Here is a 22,326-nt window from a genome sequence, read left to right as displayed (position 1 = left end):
AAAAAAAAAAAAAAAAAAAAAAAAAAAAAAAAAAAAAGAGCCCGCATTGTGAAGTCAATCCTAAGCCAAAACAACGAAGCTGGAGGCATCACACTATCTGACTTCAAACTATACTACAAGGCTACAGTAACCAAAACAGCAGACCAATGGAACAGAACAGAGCCCTCAGAAATAATACCACACATCTACCACCATCTGATCTTGGACAAACCTGACAAAAACAAGAAATGGGGAAAGGATTCCCATTTAATAAATGATGCTGGGAAAACTGGCTAGCCATATGTAGAAAGTTGAAACTGGATCCCTTCCTTATACCTTATACAAAAATTAATTCAAGATGGATTAAAGACTTAAATGTTAGACCTAAAACCATAAAAACCCTAGAAGAAAACCTAGGTAATACCATTCAGGACATAGGCATGGACAAGGACTTCATGTCCAAAATACCAAAAGCAATGACAATAAAAGCCAAAATTGACAGATGGGATCTAATTAAACTAAAGAGCTTCTGCACAGCAAAAGAAACTACCATCAGAGTGAACAGGCAACCTACAGAATGGGAAAAAATTTTTGCAATCTACTCATCTGACAAAGGGCTAATATCCAGAATCTACAAAGAACTTAAATAAGTTTACAAGAAAAAATCAAACAACACCATCAAAAAGGTGGCAAAGGATATGAACAGACACTTTACAAAATAAGACATTTATGCAGCCAACAGACACATGAATACACGCTCATCATCACTGGCCATTAGAGAAATGCAAATCAAAACCACAATGCGATACCATCTCACACCAGTTAGAATGGCGATCATTAGAAAGCCAGGAAACAACAGGTGCTGGAGAAGATGTGGAGAAATAGGAACACTTTTACACTGTTGGTGGGACTGTAAACTAGTTCAACCATTGTGGAAGACAGTATGGTGATTCCTCAAGGATCTAGAACTAGAAATACCATTTGACTCAGCCATCCCATTACTGGGTATATACCCAAAGGATGATAAATCATGCTGCTATAAAGACACATGCACACATAAGTTTACTGCAGCACTATTCACAATAGCAAAGACTTGGAACCAACCCAAATGTCCATCAATGTTAGACTGGATTAAGAAAATATGGCACATATACACCCAGGAATACTATGCAGCCATAAAAAAGAATGAGTTCACGTCCTTTGTAGGGACATGGATGAAGGTGGAAACCATCATTCTCAGCAAACTATCGCAAGGACAAAAAACCAAACACCACATGTTCTCATAGGTGAGAAGTGAAAAATGAGAACACTTGGACACAGGAATGGGAACATCACACACCGGGGCCTGTTGTGGGATGGGGGGAGGGGGGAGGGATAGCATTAGGAGATATACCTAATATAAATGACAAGTTAATGGGTGCAGCACACCAACATGCCACATGTAACAAACCTGCACATTGTGCACATGTACCCTAGAACTTAAAAGTATAATACAAAATAAAAGAAAAAGAAAGAAAACACACAGCCAACAATATGACACACTTGTCACCAAGCAGGTATCATTTTGGAAGGTGCTGCCGCTGCTCAAAAGGGCAAAAACATGTATTTCTATTATCACAGTTTCAAAAGAGTGTAAAACTGAAAAGGAGTGCAATGGTGTGTGGTCACAGGGCTGACACCAGGGAAAAACTATGACACCCCGTTACTATCATAGCTATAGCCTTGTCTCCTCACTGTCTGTCTTCAGACAAACACGCTGAGACAAATGAGCCTTCCAACTAAAGGATGGGTTCTGGCTGCTAGGGAAAGCCCAAGTTCCAGTGGAAAAAAACTGTTGAAGTCATTAAAAGATCAAAAATTATTCTCTCCTCCAAGAATTAATTTACTATACAAAGAATTTAATATATAAGGAACATTTCAACTTTTCAGCAGGAAACGTTTTCCATTCAAAGAAATACAGAAATTTGAACTCTAAACACTTATAACTCTATTAATCATAATATCCCATCACCTTCATTCATGCTGTTACATACTTAACTAAAGGCTTCTAGTATTCTGTTCAATTATTTTGTTCTCCAGGAATGATTTCTAACCTAAAGAACATTCCTCCAACAAGTATATGAAAACTAAATTGGCCCCATGTGTAAAACTGTACATAGAAACTTAACCAAAAATTTTCGTCCTAAACCCTCCATATAAGTGAACATTAAATATTTCCTAGCCAGGGCTCTCCTGTGTTCAATGTATTTTTTTCTGTTCCCCAGTACTCAGCACATAGTTGGTCACAATAATATTAACACTAAACCATCATTAAAATATCTGTCATATTGGAAACTAGGCTGGCAGATGGACCATATCATCCTACAGATTTTCTAAAAGACTCTGAAAAGGTTTAGAAATCTTCTCCCTTCTTTGTATTCCTTGACCATACACCAAAGCCTGTCTTGTTTACTTCACTATTAAACAGTACCTCAAGTAATATATGCATAGACTCTCCATTGCCTACAAAATAGTTTGCCTGTCTTAGTCCCCACCCTCTCTACTCAGTCCTTTTCACTCAGTCCTTTTCATTACTACCACATAATCTTCCTTCATCTCATCACACTCCAATACAAATCTCCAAAGGTCCCATATTACCTACAGCAAAGGCCCTCAAACTTGAGTGTGCCTAAGAATCACCTGAAGGTCCCGCCCCCAGAGTTCTTGTTTCAGTCAATCAAAGGTGGGGATAAAAATTTGCATTTTTTAATATGTTCCCATATAATGCGAATGATGGTCTAAGAGATATACATTGAGAATCACTTACCCAACACAATGACTTCCAAATACAAGATCCTAAACAAATACATCAGAATCACCTTAGGTGCTAAAAAACGGAATGTAGTCCTTATCCACAGCAACTGTCATTCATAGGGTGTAGGATGGAGCTAAGAATCAATCCCTAGATGAGTCATATGTGTAACCAGGTTCAGAAACTATTACTCTAAAGATAAATCACTAACCACTTAGATAACCCTAACAGCTTTTCACAACCTACACCCAAATCTACCTAACCAAGCTTATCATCAGATCCACAAAGTAAACCTTCAGTTATGCTACACTCTTCTTCTTACCTATCCCTGAATATCCTTGTCTATTCATTCCTTTTTTTGCCACTTGCAAATATTATCTCATTAGTCTTTCCACCTACCTGGAGTGCCATTTCCCATCTCCTCTACCTCTACGAATCCTCCAAGGATCAACTCATCATCAATCTCCAAAGCCTTTCTTGGGCCATTCAACATGTCTCAGAATAATAACATTACATATTACATCTACTACTCTTCTTACATTCAGCAGCATTAGTCCATCTGTGTGTCTGTGCCATTAGCCATCCAGTTTATTGATGAGTATATAGGCTAATATTACTCAGTACTGTATAACCTGAAAGAATTCTGAGAGAACTAGAAAACATGGAAACCTAAAAATAATTTAAAAGTTATATAACAATTTTGATTGCATAGCAATTACAATTTAAAATATTTATATGAACCTCTTATTCAAAAATGATCTATGCTCAAATTTATAGGACAATAATAAAGATGAGTAGAATAGATAGTTAAGAAACAATCAACAACAGATTAACTCAAGTCATGACTAAGGCCATTCTTCCACAACATGCTTAAGAAAAAAGGGCAGAAAAGTAGATAGTTAAGAGGGGAAGAAAAATGGGGAAGGAGAAAGCAAGCAAAAATGCAAAGAACATTGCCATATATTGGCCTCAGAGCAATTAAACAAAATACATGAAATGAAATGTTATTTCTATGTCAGACCTCTCACCTTTCATTAGAACAGTTTCAGTTCTATGTTCCTTCTCTGTCAAATAGCTTATGCCATTGGTGCATGTATGCATTAACGTGAAATAGCAACAGCACTGCCAAGTGTATAATTTGGAGACTACAAGTTTCTGACAGATATAACACATAATTGATACCTCTTTTAGTGTCTTAAATTCATCTTGTCTACTTTCTCTTAAACTATAAAATTTCCAAGGATCCATATTTTAGAAAAATAACAAAATAAAGATCATGGATTCACGATAAAAATAAGTCATTTCCAAAAAGTAGATCAGTACCCTAACAGGCTAGGCCTACAGGTAAGTGGGATATGAGGAGTGACTGCTAATAGATACAAGATTTATTTTGGCATAGATGAAAATGTTCTAAAATGATATGATTGTGATGGTTGTACAACTCCATAAACATACTAAAAAACCACTGAAATCTATACCTCAAATAGGTAAACTTTACAGCATGTAAATTATATTTCAATAAAGCTGTTTAAATAAACAACTAACTCATTCCATAACTCAGACAGAATCCCCAAATCACTCATTTTAAACTATATGTATGAAACGTATAACTCATTTAATAAAACAGAAATACCTATTTTTAATCTGTAAATTTCACCTGTTAATATCTGATAGAATTTAAAGTTGCTTAGTTCATTAAAATCAATTTTATTATGAAATAATGGGTTTTGTTTTCAGTTGTACAGGAATTATATACATCTGACAATTACAAAGTAAGCAGAGTTAGGGAAGACATGATATCTTACTTTGTTCATAATCACAGCTAATTCCTCATGGTAGTATTCTAAATAGCATTCTAACAGATTTAATAATTGTTTTCAGTTTAGAACATAAGTAAAAGCCAAAGATGGGGGGGTCATAAAAACTTATTCAGAAACTATTTTATGACCTTGCCATAAGTAAAATTACATAGTCCATAATACACTTTCTAGGCCTTGATGTATTCAAGTTCTAAATGTCCTAACTACTATAATACAAATAATTACATTTATATATTCTAATAATGTCTGGTGTATTTGTGTAATACTAGCTATTTTTATTAGTATTTCATGGTATATCTCTTTCTATTCTCATACGTTTAATCTTATGTTTAAAGTGTATCTTTTAAACCCAAAATGACAAATTTGCATTAACAGGGGAGAGATACATATTTTTCAAAAGTGCCACTATCATAAAAGAGAAAAAAAAAAGACTATAAATGTTCAGGTTTAAAGACAACCAAACGAAATACCTGATCCTAAACTGGTTTCTCTACTGGAGGGGCAAAAATACTGCTGTATAGAACATTACTGGGTCAGTTGACAAAACAAGAATATAGACAGTAGAGTATATAACTTGCTGTCAATTTTTCAAAGAGAAATGCATGTGTGTGTCCATATATACACAGAGAAAACAGGAAAAAAGTGGTAAAATGTTTAGAACAGCTGAATTCAAATAAAGAGGTATATGGCTCTTTGTGCTATTCTTATTCTCACAACTTTTCTACAATTTTAAAATTATTTAAAATTTTTTAAAGTAATAAAACATCATAAAATGCATCTCTTGAAACAGCATAGTTGGGTCTTGGTTTTTTTAAATCCAGTATGATCTCTGTCTTTCAACTGGAGTATCTTGTCAATTTATATCTAATGTAATTATTGACATGGTTGGTGCTAAGTCTATCACCTTGCTTTTGGGTTCTATTCATCCTATCTTTGCTTTGTTTTTTATTGTTTCTTTCTTCCTTGTTCTTTTTCCTTCTTTTCTTTCTTCTGAATTAATCAAAAATATATTCACTGTTCAATTTTATCCCCTCTACTGGCTTCTTAGCTATGTATCTTAGAATTTTAATGTTTGCTCCAGGGATTGAAATATGCATCCTGAACTTATCATAGGCTACCCTAAACATTATACCTCTTCATGTATTATATAAGAAATTCACAACAGCATGGTATCATTCACTCTACTCCCATCTTTTGTATAATTATTGTCATATATTGCCTTTCAAAATATATTATAAAACCTACATACACCATGATTGTTTTGACTTAGACAGAAATTTAAAAAATTCTTTAAATAAAATAAATCAAGAAATGCGGAGGGGGAAAGCATTTTATTTTTTTGTCCACATATTCACCATTTCTGGCCCTATTTACTTTTTTCTGTAGATCTAAGTTATCATCTGGTATTATTTTCCTTCAGCTTGAAAACTTTTTTTTTTTTTTGAGATGGAGTCTCGCCCCTCCGCCCAGGCTGGAGTGCAGCGGCGCGATCGTGGCTCACTGCAACGTCTGCCTCCCGGGTTCACGCAATTCTCTGCCTCAGCTTCCGGAGTAGCTGGGATTACAGGTGCCAGCCACCACACCCAGTTAATTTTTTTGTATTTTTAGTAGAGACAGGGTTTCACCATCTTGGCCAGGCTGGTCTTGGACTCCTGACCTCGTGATCCACCCGCCTCGGCCTTGCAAAGTGCTGAGATGACAGGCGTGAGCCACCGTGCCTGGCCGAAAAACTTTCTATAACGTTTAAGTGTAAGTCTAGTGGTGACAAATTCTTTAAGTTTTAGTTCATCTGAAAATGTCTCTATTTCAGCTTCATTTTAAAGAATGTTTTTGGTAATACAAAATCCTAGATTGACAATTTTTGTTTCTTTTCAACACTTTTGGAATGATATACATTGACTTCTGGCTTGCATTGTTTCTGATGAGATGTTACTGATAATTTTTATCACTGTTTGCTTGTAGGCAACGTGTTTTTCTTCCTCTGGCTATTTTTAAGATTTTTTTCTTTGGTTTTCATAATGTGCATATGTGTGCTGATTTTCTTTGTGTTTATCTTGCTTGGGATTTGTTACGTTTCTTGCATCTGTGCATTTATGTTTCTCAACAAATTTCAAAACTTTTCAGTCATTATTTCCCCTGATATTTTTCTACCCCAATCACTCTGTCCTCTCTCCTTCTGTACCTGTAAACCACATAATTGTTAAGCTGCATAATATCCTTGAAGATATTATAGCTTTGTTCATTTTCCTTTTGTCTATTTTTTTCTCTGTGCTTTGATTTGGATGGTTTACATTGACCTATCTTCAAATTCACTGATCCTTTCTTCTACAGTATGTTATCTGCAGCTAAATCATCTGGTGAATTTTTCATTTTATTATTTATTTATTTATTTATTTATTTGAGACAGAGTCTCACACTGTCACCCAGGCTGGAGTGCAGAGGCACAATCTCGGCTCACTGCAACCTCCACCTCCTAGGTTCAACCAATTCTCTTGCCTCAGCTTCCTGAGTAGCTGGGATTACAGGCACCTGCCACCATGCCTGGCTAACTTTTTTGTATTTTTAGTAGAGACAGGGTTTCACCATGTTGGCCAGGCTGGTCTTGAATTCCTGACCTCAAATGACCCACCTACCTTGGCCTCCCAAAGTGCTGAGATTACAGGCATGAGCCACTCCTGGTGGGTTTTTCATTTTAGATATTTATTTCTATCAACTTTTTCATTCTGGTTAAGAGTCACATTTTCCTGCTTTTTAACAAGCATAATAATTCTATGCTAGACATTGCAGGTGCTTTGTTATTGAGAAACTGAATTATGTTGTCTTACTTTAGAGAGAGTTTTCTTCTATCAGACAATAAATCTATAGGTGGATCAAGATGCTGAAATAGAGGCTTGGTTTGGGGCTTTGTTGTATGAGATCTATAGTAGCCTGTCTTCTACTCCTAGAATGGCCCTACTCATAAGGTGTGACCTTTCTGAGGTCACAGCTGAAAGCACAGTATGTTTAGCAAGCTCTCCCCACACTGGCTGGTCTGAGCTCCAACACTGCTCAGAAGCTTCCAACTTCTAAAATCTTCATTCAGCTCACAGTCCCACAGTAGCTGTTTTCTGCCAAGCCTTGTGGTGTACACAGCTTCATATCTGTTCAACAGGCTAAGAGTTTGGAAAGTATTCACGAAGAAGATGCAGGGATGAAGGTAGAGCTCACCTAGTGTGTTCTTTTTTCTCAGTTGACTGTGCTGACTACCTAAGTTGCTTACAGCAAAAGGTAACTTCATCAAGACGAAAAACAGAAGTCCCTAATTCTAATTATTTTTAATCTAGCTTTAAAATCTATTATCTTATTTCATACTTAAACATGGATATGAAAGGCACACATTATTTACATAGGACGGATGAGCAAATCAAGATGCAAAATGTTAAATAACCAGCCTCCAACCCATAAAGATATTTTATTCAATACAAAAATATTCACCAAGTACCTACTACAGGCTTGGTAATTGACAAAGCAGTAAAAAGAACTTAGAGCATATAGTTTCAACCAAAATATTATTTCTACTGAACCACCAGTAAAGCATATACACTGTACCAAAAGTTGTCTAACGAATGAGAAACCAGGAATCAATCATTCAATCCACCAAGAGCATGTCTACATTCTAAAAAATGACTATAATTGACATTCATGATTTACTTTTTCCTGCAAAGACTCCTATTTGCCATGGAAGTAATTTCATTCCTACACAGTTACGTTTTCCAATTCCCTACATATACTTAATTTTTTTCATATTAGCAGATACTATCTAACTAAGTTACTTCTATTTAGTTATGTCAAACTTGCTTCAGCTAACTCTTAATTATATTTCTAATTTCCAGCTGGCCAAATCAAATATATTTTGCTCACACATGCAGAAAAAATATAATACAATTTCTAAATATCATTTCAGCAGCATCATACCAGACAGTAATATCATTCCTCTAATCTTCAACAAATCAAGCAAAGTGATACATTTATACCTCACAGATCTATTCTCATCTCTCAAAATAAGCTCTTGTTCTGTCATGTAACCCAATATATGCACAAGTTGACTCTAAGGAAATAGTCAACAAAATTAAGCTACATACATGTTTATAAAATAATGCTTAAGAACAGTTTAATATTTTTTACCTTAATATATGACTAATTCCAGTGAAGTACAGTATACTACAACAGAAAGACAGATACTATATATATTAAGAATATGCTTCTGTTTTAAAGTCTGCCAAAAAAAAAAAAAAAAAGAAGTCTGTTAAAGGTTTTGTTTTGTTTAGATGGAGTCTCACTCTGTTTCCCAGGCTGGAGTGCAGTGGTACGATGGCTCACTGCAACCTCTGCCTCCCGAGTTCAAGCGATTCTCCTTCCTCAGCCTCCCAAGTAACTGGGATTACAGGTGTCCACCACCACACCCAGCTAATCTTTGTATTTTTAGTAGAGACAAGGCTTCACCATGTTGGCCAGGCTGGTCTCAGACTCCTGACCTCAGGTGATCCGCCCGCCTTGGCCTCCCAAAGTACTGGGATTACAGGCATGAGCTACTGCACACAGCCTGTTAAAAAGTTTTTTGAAGATAATAGAAGTTAATGCCATCAGCAACATCACGTTCAAATGCAAGCATTACTTTCTCATCCTCTTTATGACTCTCAAGGTAATGTTTTAGGTGGCTTGTTGTTGCTGTTGTTGTTGTTATTCTAAACTGTTACTCTGAATCAAGACGACACCCTTTGTAAAAGGCTCTTACCTGTAGAACATCTTGGATCTTCACCCATACATCTGCCATGTCATACAGTTTGATATCTTCCTGCTGAGTCAGTGGAGTCACTACAGTGTCCTGCAGGTATCCCAGGACCACAGAGTGTGCAGTGGCTACAGCATTAAATTTGTCAAACAGTAACTCCAGCAGTTCTAGAAGCAACCTAGTGACATAAACAAATAAATAACATTGACACATACATACATGCAGATAAATGGCTTACCGTGACCTGCAAGAAAAACATCAAACTAAAGTAGCACTCTACAATGTAAACAGCATAAACGTTAGATTTCAGCAGATGTGAATTCAAACAACTGTATTATCTTAAGCAACTTTTAAGAACTTATCTAAGCCTCAGTTTCCTCTGCTATAAAATGGAAATGATGTAAGAATTTTAAAACCAATTGTAAAGCCCCTAAACTACCAATAGCATCTCAATAAACATATGTTGCCTTTTTAACATAGCTCACTGATTACAATACTACTACTATGTATTCATATAGGCAGCTTCTCCAAGGAATTCACGCATTTCAGACAACAGCTCAGATGTAGGACAGAATATGCTGTTCCCTAGCAATAAATTAGGCACTTTGATAAGCATATTAATCCATTTAGTCAGGGAAAGCTGCGCTTACTACAATCCAAATGCATGGCCCGAGTTGCCTGAAAAAATATATACACCTGCCAAGCAATCTGACTTTCACCACAGGGAGAAGCTCAGGCATCCACATTATCTCATTCATCATAGTGAGATATGCTGGACACATATTATTACATCAATTTTATATACTCAAGGACACAAAATAAGGTTGCAGTGCAGCTAGGCCTAGAACAAAAGTTGATTTCCATGTCAGTACATTTAGCCACCTACCTCTCACTACAGTTCTAGAATGTAGATGTATCTTTAGAGATAGCCCAAAGATTTATGTCATAGATGCAAAGTAATTCCTCTACCACTGAGACTTACAGTTTCAATGATCACATAGGCCTGGAACCATCTTTTCCTCCTCTGAACCTGTATACTATTTTGTCCTGCTTTTAAGGAACTTATCACGTGAGCCTCACATATGTGGCTCAATAAATGACGGTCATATTTCTTTATATATAGACATTTTACCTCACTTCTCCATTATTAATCTTTCAGAGTAGGCACTGCTTTATACATCTCTGAATACTTAGAAGCACTTAGAACAATAATTAGCAAATACTGTTGAATGAATTTAACGTGTATAGGATGAACAAGTACAGAAAATATTGCAATGTGAGCTTCATTGTATATTTTGTGGCTCTCAGCTTGTAATTCCTAAATATACTGATAAACCAACTTGGAAAGTTGAAAAGGAAAGCAAAAGAGCTTGTCAGCAGTGTCAATTAACAAGGTTTTATTACCATAAATAAGGGGTTATAACTACAATCCCATCAAAACGTACAGCACATTATCTATTCTATGGCTTCTTTACTGCCCAATTATTGTAATTAATGTGCCAATGTGACAGCCCATAACTATCTTTGGTAAAACCATAATATCTATTTGACACTGTAATTCAGATGAGACAAAATCAATAGAATTTATGTAGTACTCTCAGTCTAGAATATACATACATAATCCAGATGTTACATATTGTGTTTATAAATAGAAGTCATTCTACCTTTTGATTGATGATTCTTTTTAATCCTTTACAAGTCAAATTTATATTTATACTCACATATATCTAAAATAATTCTTCTTTCTCATCTGTGTTATTGAAGAACTACTCAAATATTAGCAGAGATACATACAAGATACAGAAACATGTGTCTAAACATACCAACTGAAACACTTAATGTGGTGCAGGGAAATAATCCGTATAAAACTGGTATCCGACATCATACAGATCAGTAACTTAATCAGTACATACCTGATTAAGTGAAGGTTCTCTTTTTCCAACAAAGATTTATCCTAGGTATGTAAGACTGTGGTTCTCAAATATGAATCTATAGACTTAATATGTTTTTGAGTGGTGGATACCAAAGTATGAATAATATATTGACTTTTCACAAAGGTAAATTTATTTAACATTACATCTTTTGTACTCTTTTGATAGGAAAATCTTAGTTATTTTCTGCCATGAATGGCAGTTATGTTGCCAAATGTCCTTACTGGAGAAAATTAAAACTTACTGTATGTTAACATAAATGTTGGGGTATTCAAAACATGGTGTGAAATCATATTGATCCATGACATTCAGATGCCTGAGGTACACTGGTGTCTAATGTCCCAGTGGCATGAAGTTCTAGATACAGGATTGTGAACCAGCAGCAAAGTTTTAATGGAAAAGTGGCTCCTCTTGTTAGGGGTGCTGTTATCTGGTTATCTCCAGAGCTGATGAGTTCCACAACTGCATACCTTGCCTGTCAGTCAAGGACAACAGCTGTTCAGCAGTCAGGAGCAGTGCTACATTTAGAAAAAAAAAAAACCCCAGTAGAGAATAGAGGTGTAAGATGAGATTCACAGTATCTGTTAACATCTTGGAAATAGCCATCTCTTAATAAAATGCTGACACAGTTCCAGCTTCTGCCACTCCTGGAGGCTCAAAGCCAAAACAAGCCTGTTCCTATAGTGTGGCCATCATAGCCACAGGACAGGCTACACAGAGAGGAAGGAAAGGAGATGTAATTGTAGCTAGGAGATAGATCACAAGTGGTGACACTCCACTTGCAGCTCTACCTATTTTGAGACCTCCAGCCATTTTAACAGGAGGAAAGCTCTCTTCCACCTTACCAAAGCACAATGGTGTCATATTATTTAATAAAACCCACAGCTCTCACACCAAAATTTAAAATGTATGTGCTTCAAATGATACCATCAAGAAAGTAAAAAGGCAATACAAAAAACGAGAGAAAAAAATTTGTAAATCATTAATCTGATAAAAGACAAATCTAAAATCTTACACTCGTAATAAAAAGACAACTGAAGTTAAAAATGGACAAAGGATTTAAATATCCATTGCTCCAAAGAATATATATGAATAGCCAGTAAGCAAACAAGAAGATCCTTAACATCATTAGCCATCAGAGACATGCAAATCAAAATCACAATGAGCTAGAACTTCAGTCCACTAGGATGGCTATAATCAAAAAGCAAAGCAATAAAAAGTATGAGTAAGGATGCAGAGAAATTGGAACTCTCATACAGTGCCAGTGGGAATGTAAAATGGTACAGCCGCTTCGGAAAACACTTTGGCAGTTCCTCGCGACATTAAACATAGTTACCATATGGAGCCAGTGATTCCATTCCTAGCTATATACCCAAGAGAAATGAAGACATACGTGCACATAAAATCTTGTACACAAATGTCCTTAGCAGTGTTATGCGTAAAAACCCAAAGGTGGAAACAATCCAAATATCCATCAACTGATAAATGGATAAATAAAATGTGGTATATTCATGCAATAGAATATTATTTGGCCATAAAAAGGAATAAAGTACTGATACATGGTACAATCGGAATGAACCTTGAAATTACTATGGTAAGTGAAAAAAAGTCACAGAAGACCATATATTATATGATTATGGTAATATAAAATATTCAGGATAGGCAAATTTATAGAGACACAAAATGTATTAGTGGTTACTTAGGCTGGGGGTGGGTGGCAACTGACTGATAAAGTATATGGGATTTGTTTTAGGGAGGACATAAACTTGCTGGAACCAGATAGTGGTGACGGTTGCAAAACTCTACGAATGTACTAAAAACCACTGAATTGTATACTTTTAATAGGTGAATTGTGCAGCAGTGAATTATACCTCAATATAGCTGTTCAAAGAACAGCAGCTGTGGCTGTGAATGGGGAGAGGGAAGATCCAACACCTCTCTAACAGTGAAGAGGAAATACATAAAACGGTGAAAAATGAAACTTGGCATCTCAAAAACCAAGGTGTTGTGAAAGCTGATTCCTTTACATTCTTACTACCAGGAGGACATCAACTTTTCTCTTTTAGCTCACTTGGTTTTTTATTTGTTTCTCCTTCTTAAATAACATGTAAGAAACAACAGATTTCCATTCTTTCCCAGCATTGACACTTCCTACATCTTTCATTATGAAAAAACTCTCCCAACTTCTCCAAGTGTCCCCATCTGCAAAGCGAAAGTATTAATTAATAACTGTTCTAAGAGACTCACAACACTGCTGGAAAAATCGAATTAGAAAATAGAACTAGCTGAGGTAATGGTACAATTCTAAAGAGAGGGGAAGGTTCAGGTTTCCTTTGTCTGAAATTCTGGCTTGAGCAACACTGAGGAGAATGGTTAACCTTTCCTGTGTGAAAGGAAAATAAATCTTGGGACCCCAAAATCACTAAGACAAAGGGAAAAGTCAAGCTGGGAACAGCTTAGGGCAAACCTGCTTCCTGTTCTATTCCTTAAAAAAACAGCTACTAAGATTTTTTTTAAAAGCTACATACCTCCCTCACAGTTTGTCCACACGGAAATTCCTTGTGGACAAAGAACAGACAGAACTCAACGTCATGTCTCTGGTCACTGAGATAAATTTGTATCTGACTGCTTCCTTTGGAAAGGCTAATCAGAAACTCAAAAGAATGCAACTGTTTGTCTCTATCTATCTATGACCTGGAAGCCCCTCCTCGCTTCGACTTGCCCCACCTTTAGGGACAAAACCAATGTATATTTTACATATATTGGTTGATGTCTCATGTCTCCCTAAAATGTATGAAATTCAAAATAAAAATAAACAAACTGTGCCCTGACCAGTGTGGGCACATTTCATAAGGACCTGAGGCTATGTCATGGCTACGTCCTTAACCTTGGTAAAATAAACTTCCTAAATGGTTGAGACCTGCCTCAGATACTCTTTGGTTTACGCTTGAGAGAGGTAGGGGGAGAGAGAATTAAAGTGAAACTAGAAATCTGGAAGGAGGCCGGGCGCGGTGGCTCACGCCTGTAATCCCAGCACTTTGGGAGGCCGAGGTGTCGGATCACCTGAGGTCAGGAACTGGACCAACATGGAGAAACCCCGTCTCTACTAAAAATACAAAATTAGCTGCGTGTGGTGGCGCATGCCTGTATTCCCAGCTACTCGGGAGGCTGAGGCAGGAGAATCGCTTGAACCCAGGAGGCGAAGGCTGGGTGAGTCAAGGTTGCGCCATTGCACTCCAGCCTGGGCAACAAGAATGAAACTCCATCTCAAAAAAAAAAAAAAAGAAATCTAGAAGGAGAGATGTTGGGTTTTTATCTGGATATGTTAAGTTTAAGGTGTATATCCTTAGGTAGTCAGATATGCAAGTCTGGAGCTCAGCAGAGAATGATACTGGAAATTTTAAAAGTGAAAAATATTTGAGGAGATGAGATCACTCGGGGATAATATGCAGAATAAGAAAAGCAAGTGAGGTCCAGGACCAATACTCCAGGAAAGAGTATCATTAAAAAGATGGTTAGAAAGTAACTAGAGAGGAAGAAGGAGGCCAGGGAACATTGCAGAGGAGAAAAGAGAGAGAATACCAGCAGAGCAAAAGGCTATGGTAAGGCTAAAAGAGAGAAATGTACAACTTAAGGTCCCCAGTGACCTTGACAAGAAGGGTTTCAATGGACCATTGAGTGGAACTCAGTAGTGGGTAAGCAGTGAATGACTAATAAGGAAAAAGAAACCAAAGTCAATCGTACGTTGTCCCTCACCAGCATGTACACTCCTTTAAAAAGAAAAGGAGAAAGGAAGACAACGCTCCCCTGATGCAGCACAGAATAAAAGAGATTAGGAATCATTCACATAAACAGGATGTAAATCTGCACTAGCTTGGCCCAATTTAAAGCTACCAGAAATAAAGTGAAATATGTTGTTAATATTTATATACACTCTCTGACTGCCCACAAGATTGAGAAAGAGCTGTTTGCCTTTAGCTGCAGACACACTGAGGATGAAAACACAACGCCCCATTGAAATCATTCCCTGCCCCACTCCCACCACAAAATATTAAATAAAAGAAATAAAACATTATATTGCAGCTAGCTCAGTTGCTTACATCCTGCTAGGATCAAGGTTTTCACCACTGATCTCAAAAAGACAAAAGAGTGACAAGATCATGAAATTATCTCATGATTCCTTAAGCTGAATTGAATTAGTAAAGGCCCAAGAACCTTAGAGATTTTAATTTCAATAAATTGCAATTTCTACCCTTCAGAAAAAAATAACACACATACCCCTCTCACACAAGTTATTTCTAAAGTCACAAAACAGTATGTAGTAATACTCAGTACAGCATCACAGTTGGTGAAAGAAATTATTAATCCTGGATGGCAATGTGGTATAAATGCCAGTAAGAAACCTGGACTTGAATACCAGCTCTCTAGACTTCTCCAAATTTCAGCTTCCTCAGAAATTGACTGTGAGAGCTACATGCAAAAATATATATGAATGTAACACTTAAAACAACAGCAAATTAAAAGTAATAATGAATTAATTCCTGTATCTTTAACATTTATCATCTAGAGGGAAAGGAGATAAGAGATACTCTGGATGTTCCTAAGGCCCAGCGCATCTGTCTCCTTCTAACAGCTTGGTTAGTAAAGTCCTGCTTATATTCCATAATGAAAATTCTGTATCATTCTAATAAAAAGCCCCTCTTTGATTAAGTTAGGTGATTTCAATTTCTGGCACTTACAAGCAAAAGAGGCCTAATCCATAGAGTAAGAGCTAATTCTCTCTTTCCTCTGTGATTCTACAATCCCTCCAAACAATTACAATGAACTGAGAGAAGTGACAAAACAGGCATGCGTGGCCTCCCGGGCCAGAAAGTGAAGGCAGAATTCCTATTTTACGGTTCTTTGTAAACACATCTCTCCTATAACACATGGACCAATGTCCAGAATGGAGAAAACAGTCGAATTTTGAGGGCAAATGAGTTCATGAATAAAAAAAGGAGCAATGCAGTATGGCAATATGAGCAGAAGTCCAGGATGAAAGATGATGACCTGGGGTCCGTCTTCTACAAGGGGCAGGTAGTTAGCTACGTGTCATAATGGAGGAGATTCCTCAGAAAGTAAGACTGAAATGAAGTATCAGTGACAATGACAATGAAATCATGATAGCAACAAAAAGGAGACCTATGCTCATAATAGCCACTCTTTCCTAATTATTCACAACATTCTGAGCACTGTGTTAAGTACTTTACTTGGATTATCTCATTTCATCCTTAGGACAGCCCTATGAGGAAGGTACTACTTTATCCTCATTTTATAGACAAGGAAACTGAAGTTCAGAGATAAAAAGAGAACAAAGGACACAGGTTTGGAGAATGTCCCTTTTTAGGGGTGTTAGAAAACAAGGAAACGATTTTAGAAGAGAGGCCAAAGTAAGTACTCTATGATGCTAGGGAAGCCAAGGCTAGAAAGAGAACCAACTGTCTATACTGCCTCTTCCTTCTCAACACAAACAGGTTTTCACCCCTGGGACTCTACTGAAAAATCTATTGCTAAAAGTCCCTAATAATTATTTTGCTCCATCCAAGAGACCCACTTTGGCCTTTAATCAAACAGCCATAGCACTTGTTTCTACTGCCCACTCTTGCCTTCTTGAAACACTGGCTTCCACCGGCCCCACAACCCTCCACTCTTCTGCTTTCCTGCCACCTCTCCAGTTGCTCCTTCTCAGGAACCTCATCCTCAGCCTGTTCCTTAAATGCGGTAAACTCTTCTCAACCCTCAAACTCTCTCTAGCTGAGCTCATTCGCCCCTAATCTTCAATTATCTATCGCTATCAACTCTCACACATATCTCTTGGCCAGATTACTCCCCTGAGCTGTAGACCTCAAACTTCATATGACTTAAATGGAACTCATCATATTCTTCCCCAAACCTACTTCTTCATGTTCTCTACGTCAGTAAATGGTAATGCTTGCCCCAGCAAAAAATCCTTACCTGCCCTCCTCCCTCATACCCAACGCATCACCAAGTCTCTTTACTGCTACCTCTTTACTCTCTCTCAAATAGGCCTCCTTCACTCCATTGTCACAGTTACCTTGCTCATGCAGGCCATGCTGCCTTTTGCCAGGATTATTAAAACTGTCCTCAAACTAGTCTCTCCTTCCCTCCAGTCCTTTCCTCTTCCCCCTACTGTAAGCTCACTATGGGTATGAGTTTCTGATTTATTACTGTATTCCAATATTTGGCATGACACCAATTGGCAAAATAACATACGATAGGCAATAAATGAGTATTTGTTGATGAAGGAATGAAAAAGTGGGCTCCAGCAGAACAGGAGAGAGGCCTGATTACAGATGAGGTGGTTAGAAAAAAAGTGTTATAGATTAAAAATCTCCTGATTTTAGAAGCCCACTATAAAAAATATTTCACACAAAACCAGGCTCTCAAAAAGGTAACCTTATAAAGCTAAACATGAGAACATGAAGTCGAGTTACGAGCTGAAAGATACACACTTTAAGAGCCAACTTTAATAATATGGCAATAAAATATATTTTACATTTAAAAAACAGAAAAGTATCAGGATGAAGAAAGTGTTAATTCCTTAAACTCATATCCAATTACCCAGCGGGTTTTAAAACCAGACTTCCTAGAGAAGTAAAATGTTACTTATTCTCCAGATCATCTACTAACTTAGCAATCCCTGGGTATCTCATCTTCAAGTGCTACCATGAAAAAAGGCAGAAGGCTAAGAGGCACATGTTAAGAAACAGTCACAGTTGCAGAAGGCAAGAAGCATCAACAGTGTAAAGCTACATCATCAAGCTGTGAAAAATTTTCAATATTTAAGGTGAGATAAGACTATCTGAATCTAAATTTAACATCCAGGGAACCTTGAATTAGTCATTTGGCTGGAAAACCCATGTTTGCAGCCAAGAAGCTGCCTTACTTGATCACGAAGCAAAGACACACACAAGGTAGAAGAATTAGTTCTGTTCTACTACTTATCTGCTGAGACTTTAATATCAGGGTTCTGCATTTCCCCACTGACAGACAAAGGCAATAAGCACAGAATGTTTATTTCCCTACTACAATGCTCTAAAAGGTAAGAAAGTAGTGAACTCAGAGCATAGATTTTATATAAAAACTTTATAATTTTATAAAAGAAATGTATAATCAATTAGCTAAAAGTGGTCTTTGTTTTACCTGCCCATATCTCTCATACACATTTCCTTAATAAACCTGGCTGAGCTACTATTTTTCATTTCAAATAGGACATGGAGCCCATTTAATCTTCAAGGTTATCTAATACTTACTTTTAAGGGATACAAATACGTTTTACCACTTATTAATAAGTCTTCATGTAAAAAGGGGTTACTATTTAAAGAGTGCTGACTAATTCTCCATCTGCTCTATGAAAAGAGCAAGAAAAAATTAGTAGTAATATAGAATGAAACACAGTAAAAATAACAAGAATACTGAAGTGGGGCCTGGCGCTAGTCACTTCCTTCCTGTGTTACTCCCTCCTTGTCAAGTCAGGTTTCTGAGTTCTAGAGAGATGACCTCAAACATCTAATCCTGATGCCAAATTAGTGGCTAAAATTAGAAAATAAACCCAGGTCCTCTTTCTTTGAATTAAAGTATCAGTATCACTCTTTTGAAATCCTTTCCCCATTCCAAAATAACATTTCATCATAGTGGAATATTAGAAAAATGATCCATAAATCCACTTCCCAGGGACAACAAAAGTTAAGATTTTAGGTGCATATTCTTAGTGCTTTGTTGTGTTTTGTTCTTAGTACAAGAATGCCCCTAGAGGAATTATTTAGATAATCAAATTTGATTCTCAAGTGACCTAATTAGAATCCAGGCACTCTGTGGCTACTTTTCACACTTCTCAACATCTCCAGCTATCTCTGAGGCCTGTCACTGACCACAGTGTGAGGTATGGGTAGGAAAATGGATATTTACTACAGAGATCATCCTTCTGAGGACAAACAAAATCAGGCCCATGACATGGGTTGGAAACATCGTCTTTATATAAGCCAGAAAGCAAACTTACATGGTGGAAAAAGACTACTTCTAATCTTAATTGCACCACGAACAAGCTTTGTGAACTGTCAAATTATTTCAGCTTTCACATTTCTCTGGGTAAATCTGGGATTAATAATAATGCCCCTGCCTGTGAGGAGGCAAGTGGTGAGGCTCACTCAGGTGAGATACCAGATGGCAGACAGCTTTGCAAAGCGTGAATACTACAAAATTGCAAAATTCTATGACGTTTGTGATGTTATCTAAAGAGTGTTCTCAAACTTCAGTGTGCATAAGAATCAACCACGGCATAGAGTCCTGTGGGCCCTGCACCCAAACATTCCAATTTAATAACCACTGCTTCTTGGAGAAATTTGCATTTCCAATTCTCAAGTGACACTGGTGATGTGGGTCCACAGACTCACTGTGAGTAGTGCTAAAAAATATAATAACTTCCACTAAATTACCTTATTTGCATATTTTTCTTATTCGTTCATTCATTAAAACTGGCCAGGCACAGTGGCTCACACCTGTAATCCCAGTATTTTGGGAGGCTAAAGTGGAAGGACTGCTTGAGACCAGGAGTCCAAGGCCAGCCTGGGCAATCACAGTGAGACACTATCTCTACAAAATAAAATAAAATAAAATAAAATAATAACTTTAAATAGCCAGGCATCGTATCACATACCTGTAGTCCCAACTACTCAGGAGGCTAAAACAGGAGGATCTCTTGAGCCCAGTGGGGTCAAGGCTACAGTGAGCAATGATGATTGGGCCTCTGCATTCCAGCCTTGGTGACAGAGTGAGATCACACATCCACAAAAATAAACTCGTAGGCATTTAATATGTGCCCAGCCCTAAATCAGGCTGCAAACACAAAGTTAAACACTCCCCCTCCCCTTATAAACTCACAGTCCAATCTGATTAGAGACTATGACAAGAGGATGGGGCAGGAGCTAGAAGAGCCCAGACAATATGAAATCAGCCTGAGAAACACATGAAGGTGCTTTAATCATATATGACACCGCCCCTACACATCATCAATGAAAGAATTTCCTTTGACACAGGTTTGTTAGTTTGTTTTTGCAATGGAAAGATCCAGTATTAGTCTGAGCTTGGAGTGCCTTTCCTATTACAACACTAGCAAGTGCACAAAAATGACAAAACCTAAGACAGCTCCCATTCTAGCAAACAGAGAAGTGGCCTTGATATAGCACAATGGCTGACATCTAAATAAAGTTATGACAGTCCATGAAACAGATTGTATCTATTCCTCTGACTGGTCGGATCTTTAATTTGAACCTGCTATAATATGTAAAACATGAGAAATCAAGAGTAGGTTTGTTTTGTTTTTTTTTTTAACTTTGCCACATAAAAAAACAAAGGTTTAAGAAATGTAATATGGAGTAACATCTCTGGCTTATTCAGCCAAGAAGCCTTTTTCTAATGACTATAACCAAAGGACAATACACAACCAGAATAATAGCTGTCCAACCTCATGGTTACAAAAGAACTATGAACATTATCGACATTTCTCAGTCACTGTATATGTGATGGAGCTATTATCAATTAATTTATTTAAGTCTTACTAGGAAGTATATAGACTTGGGACCTTTCATGGTAATGATTATATATTTTAGTTAACAATTGGAGTAATAAGTCCCATATGTAAAAAAAAATTAATTCATTTGTTCTAAAAATATTTCAGTTAAGCTGCAGGGGACATATCCTAGTTGAAGAATAGTGGAATTTCTTCTATATGTCTCTGGTTCATCCTATTCATCCCCTTCAATATTTAATAGTTGGGTATATTTAAAGCATGTTCTCACTGATACGTGTAATCAAAAGTAGAGATTTAATCAAATGGAATCATAATCACTGAAGTTAAATTTACTTGCTTCCCGCTTGCTTTGATTCGAATTAACTACTCATCTAAATTACACGGAGGCCCTTCCTGATTCCAAGCATGTCCAGGTGCTACATGCGGTGCTTGGGAATGGGTATAAGAAGCCACAAGGCCAAATGCCTGACCTTGCTTCAAAGCTGCTCTTAAATGACTTTTCTGTAAAATAAAATGACCAATTCCACCATGTCCTGCATTTCGGATACTCGGAAGACGGGTGACTAACATAGAAAGAAGAGACAAAAGGAAATGCTATTTATATGAAAAAGAAACTCATGCCTGAATCTAGTCACAGGTCTAAAAAAAAAACATGATCAATATTTCATTTATTTCTCTTTCCATAAACATTGTATTTATACTACAAAACTATCCTTGAGGCCTGAGCCTTTAGTCTTCCTCACAGAGAAAAACATTTTATACGAATGTTCTATTATATCAGTACGCCCTCATTCTGAATTCTGGCCTCCAAAATATAAAAAATATTTCAAAAGTTTATTTTTTCAATTTTAGAGCAATAATTAAATGTATTTCTGAAAATCTCAGTCTTCACAGACTGAAAAACCAGGAGGGAAGAAAGAGTTTTAGAAAATGAGGCAAATACCAACCTTGAGAAGAACTATGGCTATATTATAAACGATTCAATGTTAGAATTATTCAGCAATTATGCAGCTAACATGGACAATTAATTACATGACAGATACATGGGTGACAGAAATGAAAATGGTGTACAACCACTTACAATACAGTGTAGTACGTGACAGGTGTGCTCAAAAGTCGTTTGGCCACTCCTTCAGATTCCATATGTATCAAAGATATAAATATTAAGAATGAGACTATGTAAGTACTAGAAAAGTGTTGAAAATTTTATTTATAATCTAAGAGTAGGGAAGCTCTAAGTATGACACAAAACCCAGAAGCTATAAAATCTGATAAATATAGCTTCATAAAAAATTAAAACGGCCGGGCGCGGTGGCTCAAGCCTGTAATCCCAGCACTTTGGGAGGCCGAGACGGGCGGATCACGAGGTCAGGAGATCGAGACCATCCTGGCTAACCCGGTGAAACCCCGTCTCTACTAAAAAATACAAAAAAACTAGCCAGGCG

The 22,326-nt window shown here is 36.9% G+C and overlaps 1 protein-coding gene across 1 annotated transcript in view; it reads right to left on the bottom strand.

The window, feature by feature from the left end:
- The window catches only part of LOC108537538 (exocyst complex component 4), a 661,401-nt gene that overhangs the window by 528,271 nt on the left and 110,804 nt on the right, over nt 1–22,326 (bottom strand). The window contains exon 7 of the mRNA XM_017885082.1: nt 9,365–9,539. Coding sequence (XP_017740571.1) covers nt 9,365–9,539 — 175 coding nt within the window. The remainder of the gene's footprint in view (nt 1–9,364; nt 9,540–22,326) is intronic.

The sequence above is a fragment of the Rhinopithecus bieti genome, unplaced genomic scaffold, assembly GCF_001698545.2.
Source record: "Rhinopithecus bieti isolate Rb0 unplaced genomic scaffold, ASM169854v2 scaffold_13262, whole genome shotgun sequence".
NCBI classification, from domain to species: Eukaryota; Metazoa; Chordata; class Mammalia; order Primates; family Cercopithecidae; genus Rhinopithecus; species Rhinopithecus bieti.
Note: the sequence above shows the minus strand (reverse complement) of the source record. Positions and strands in the feature narration are given on the sequence as shown.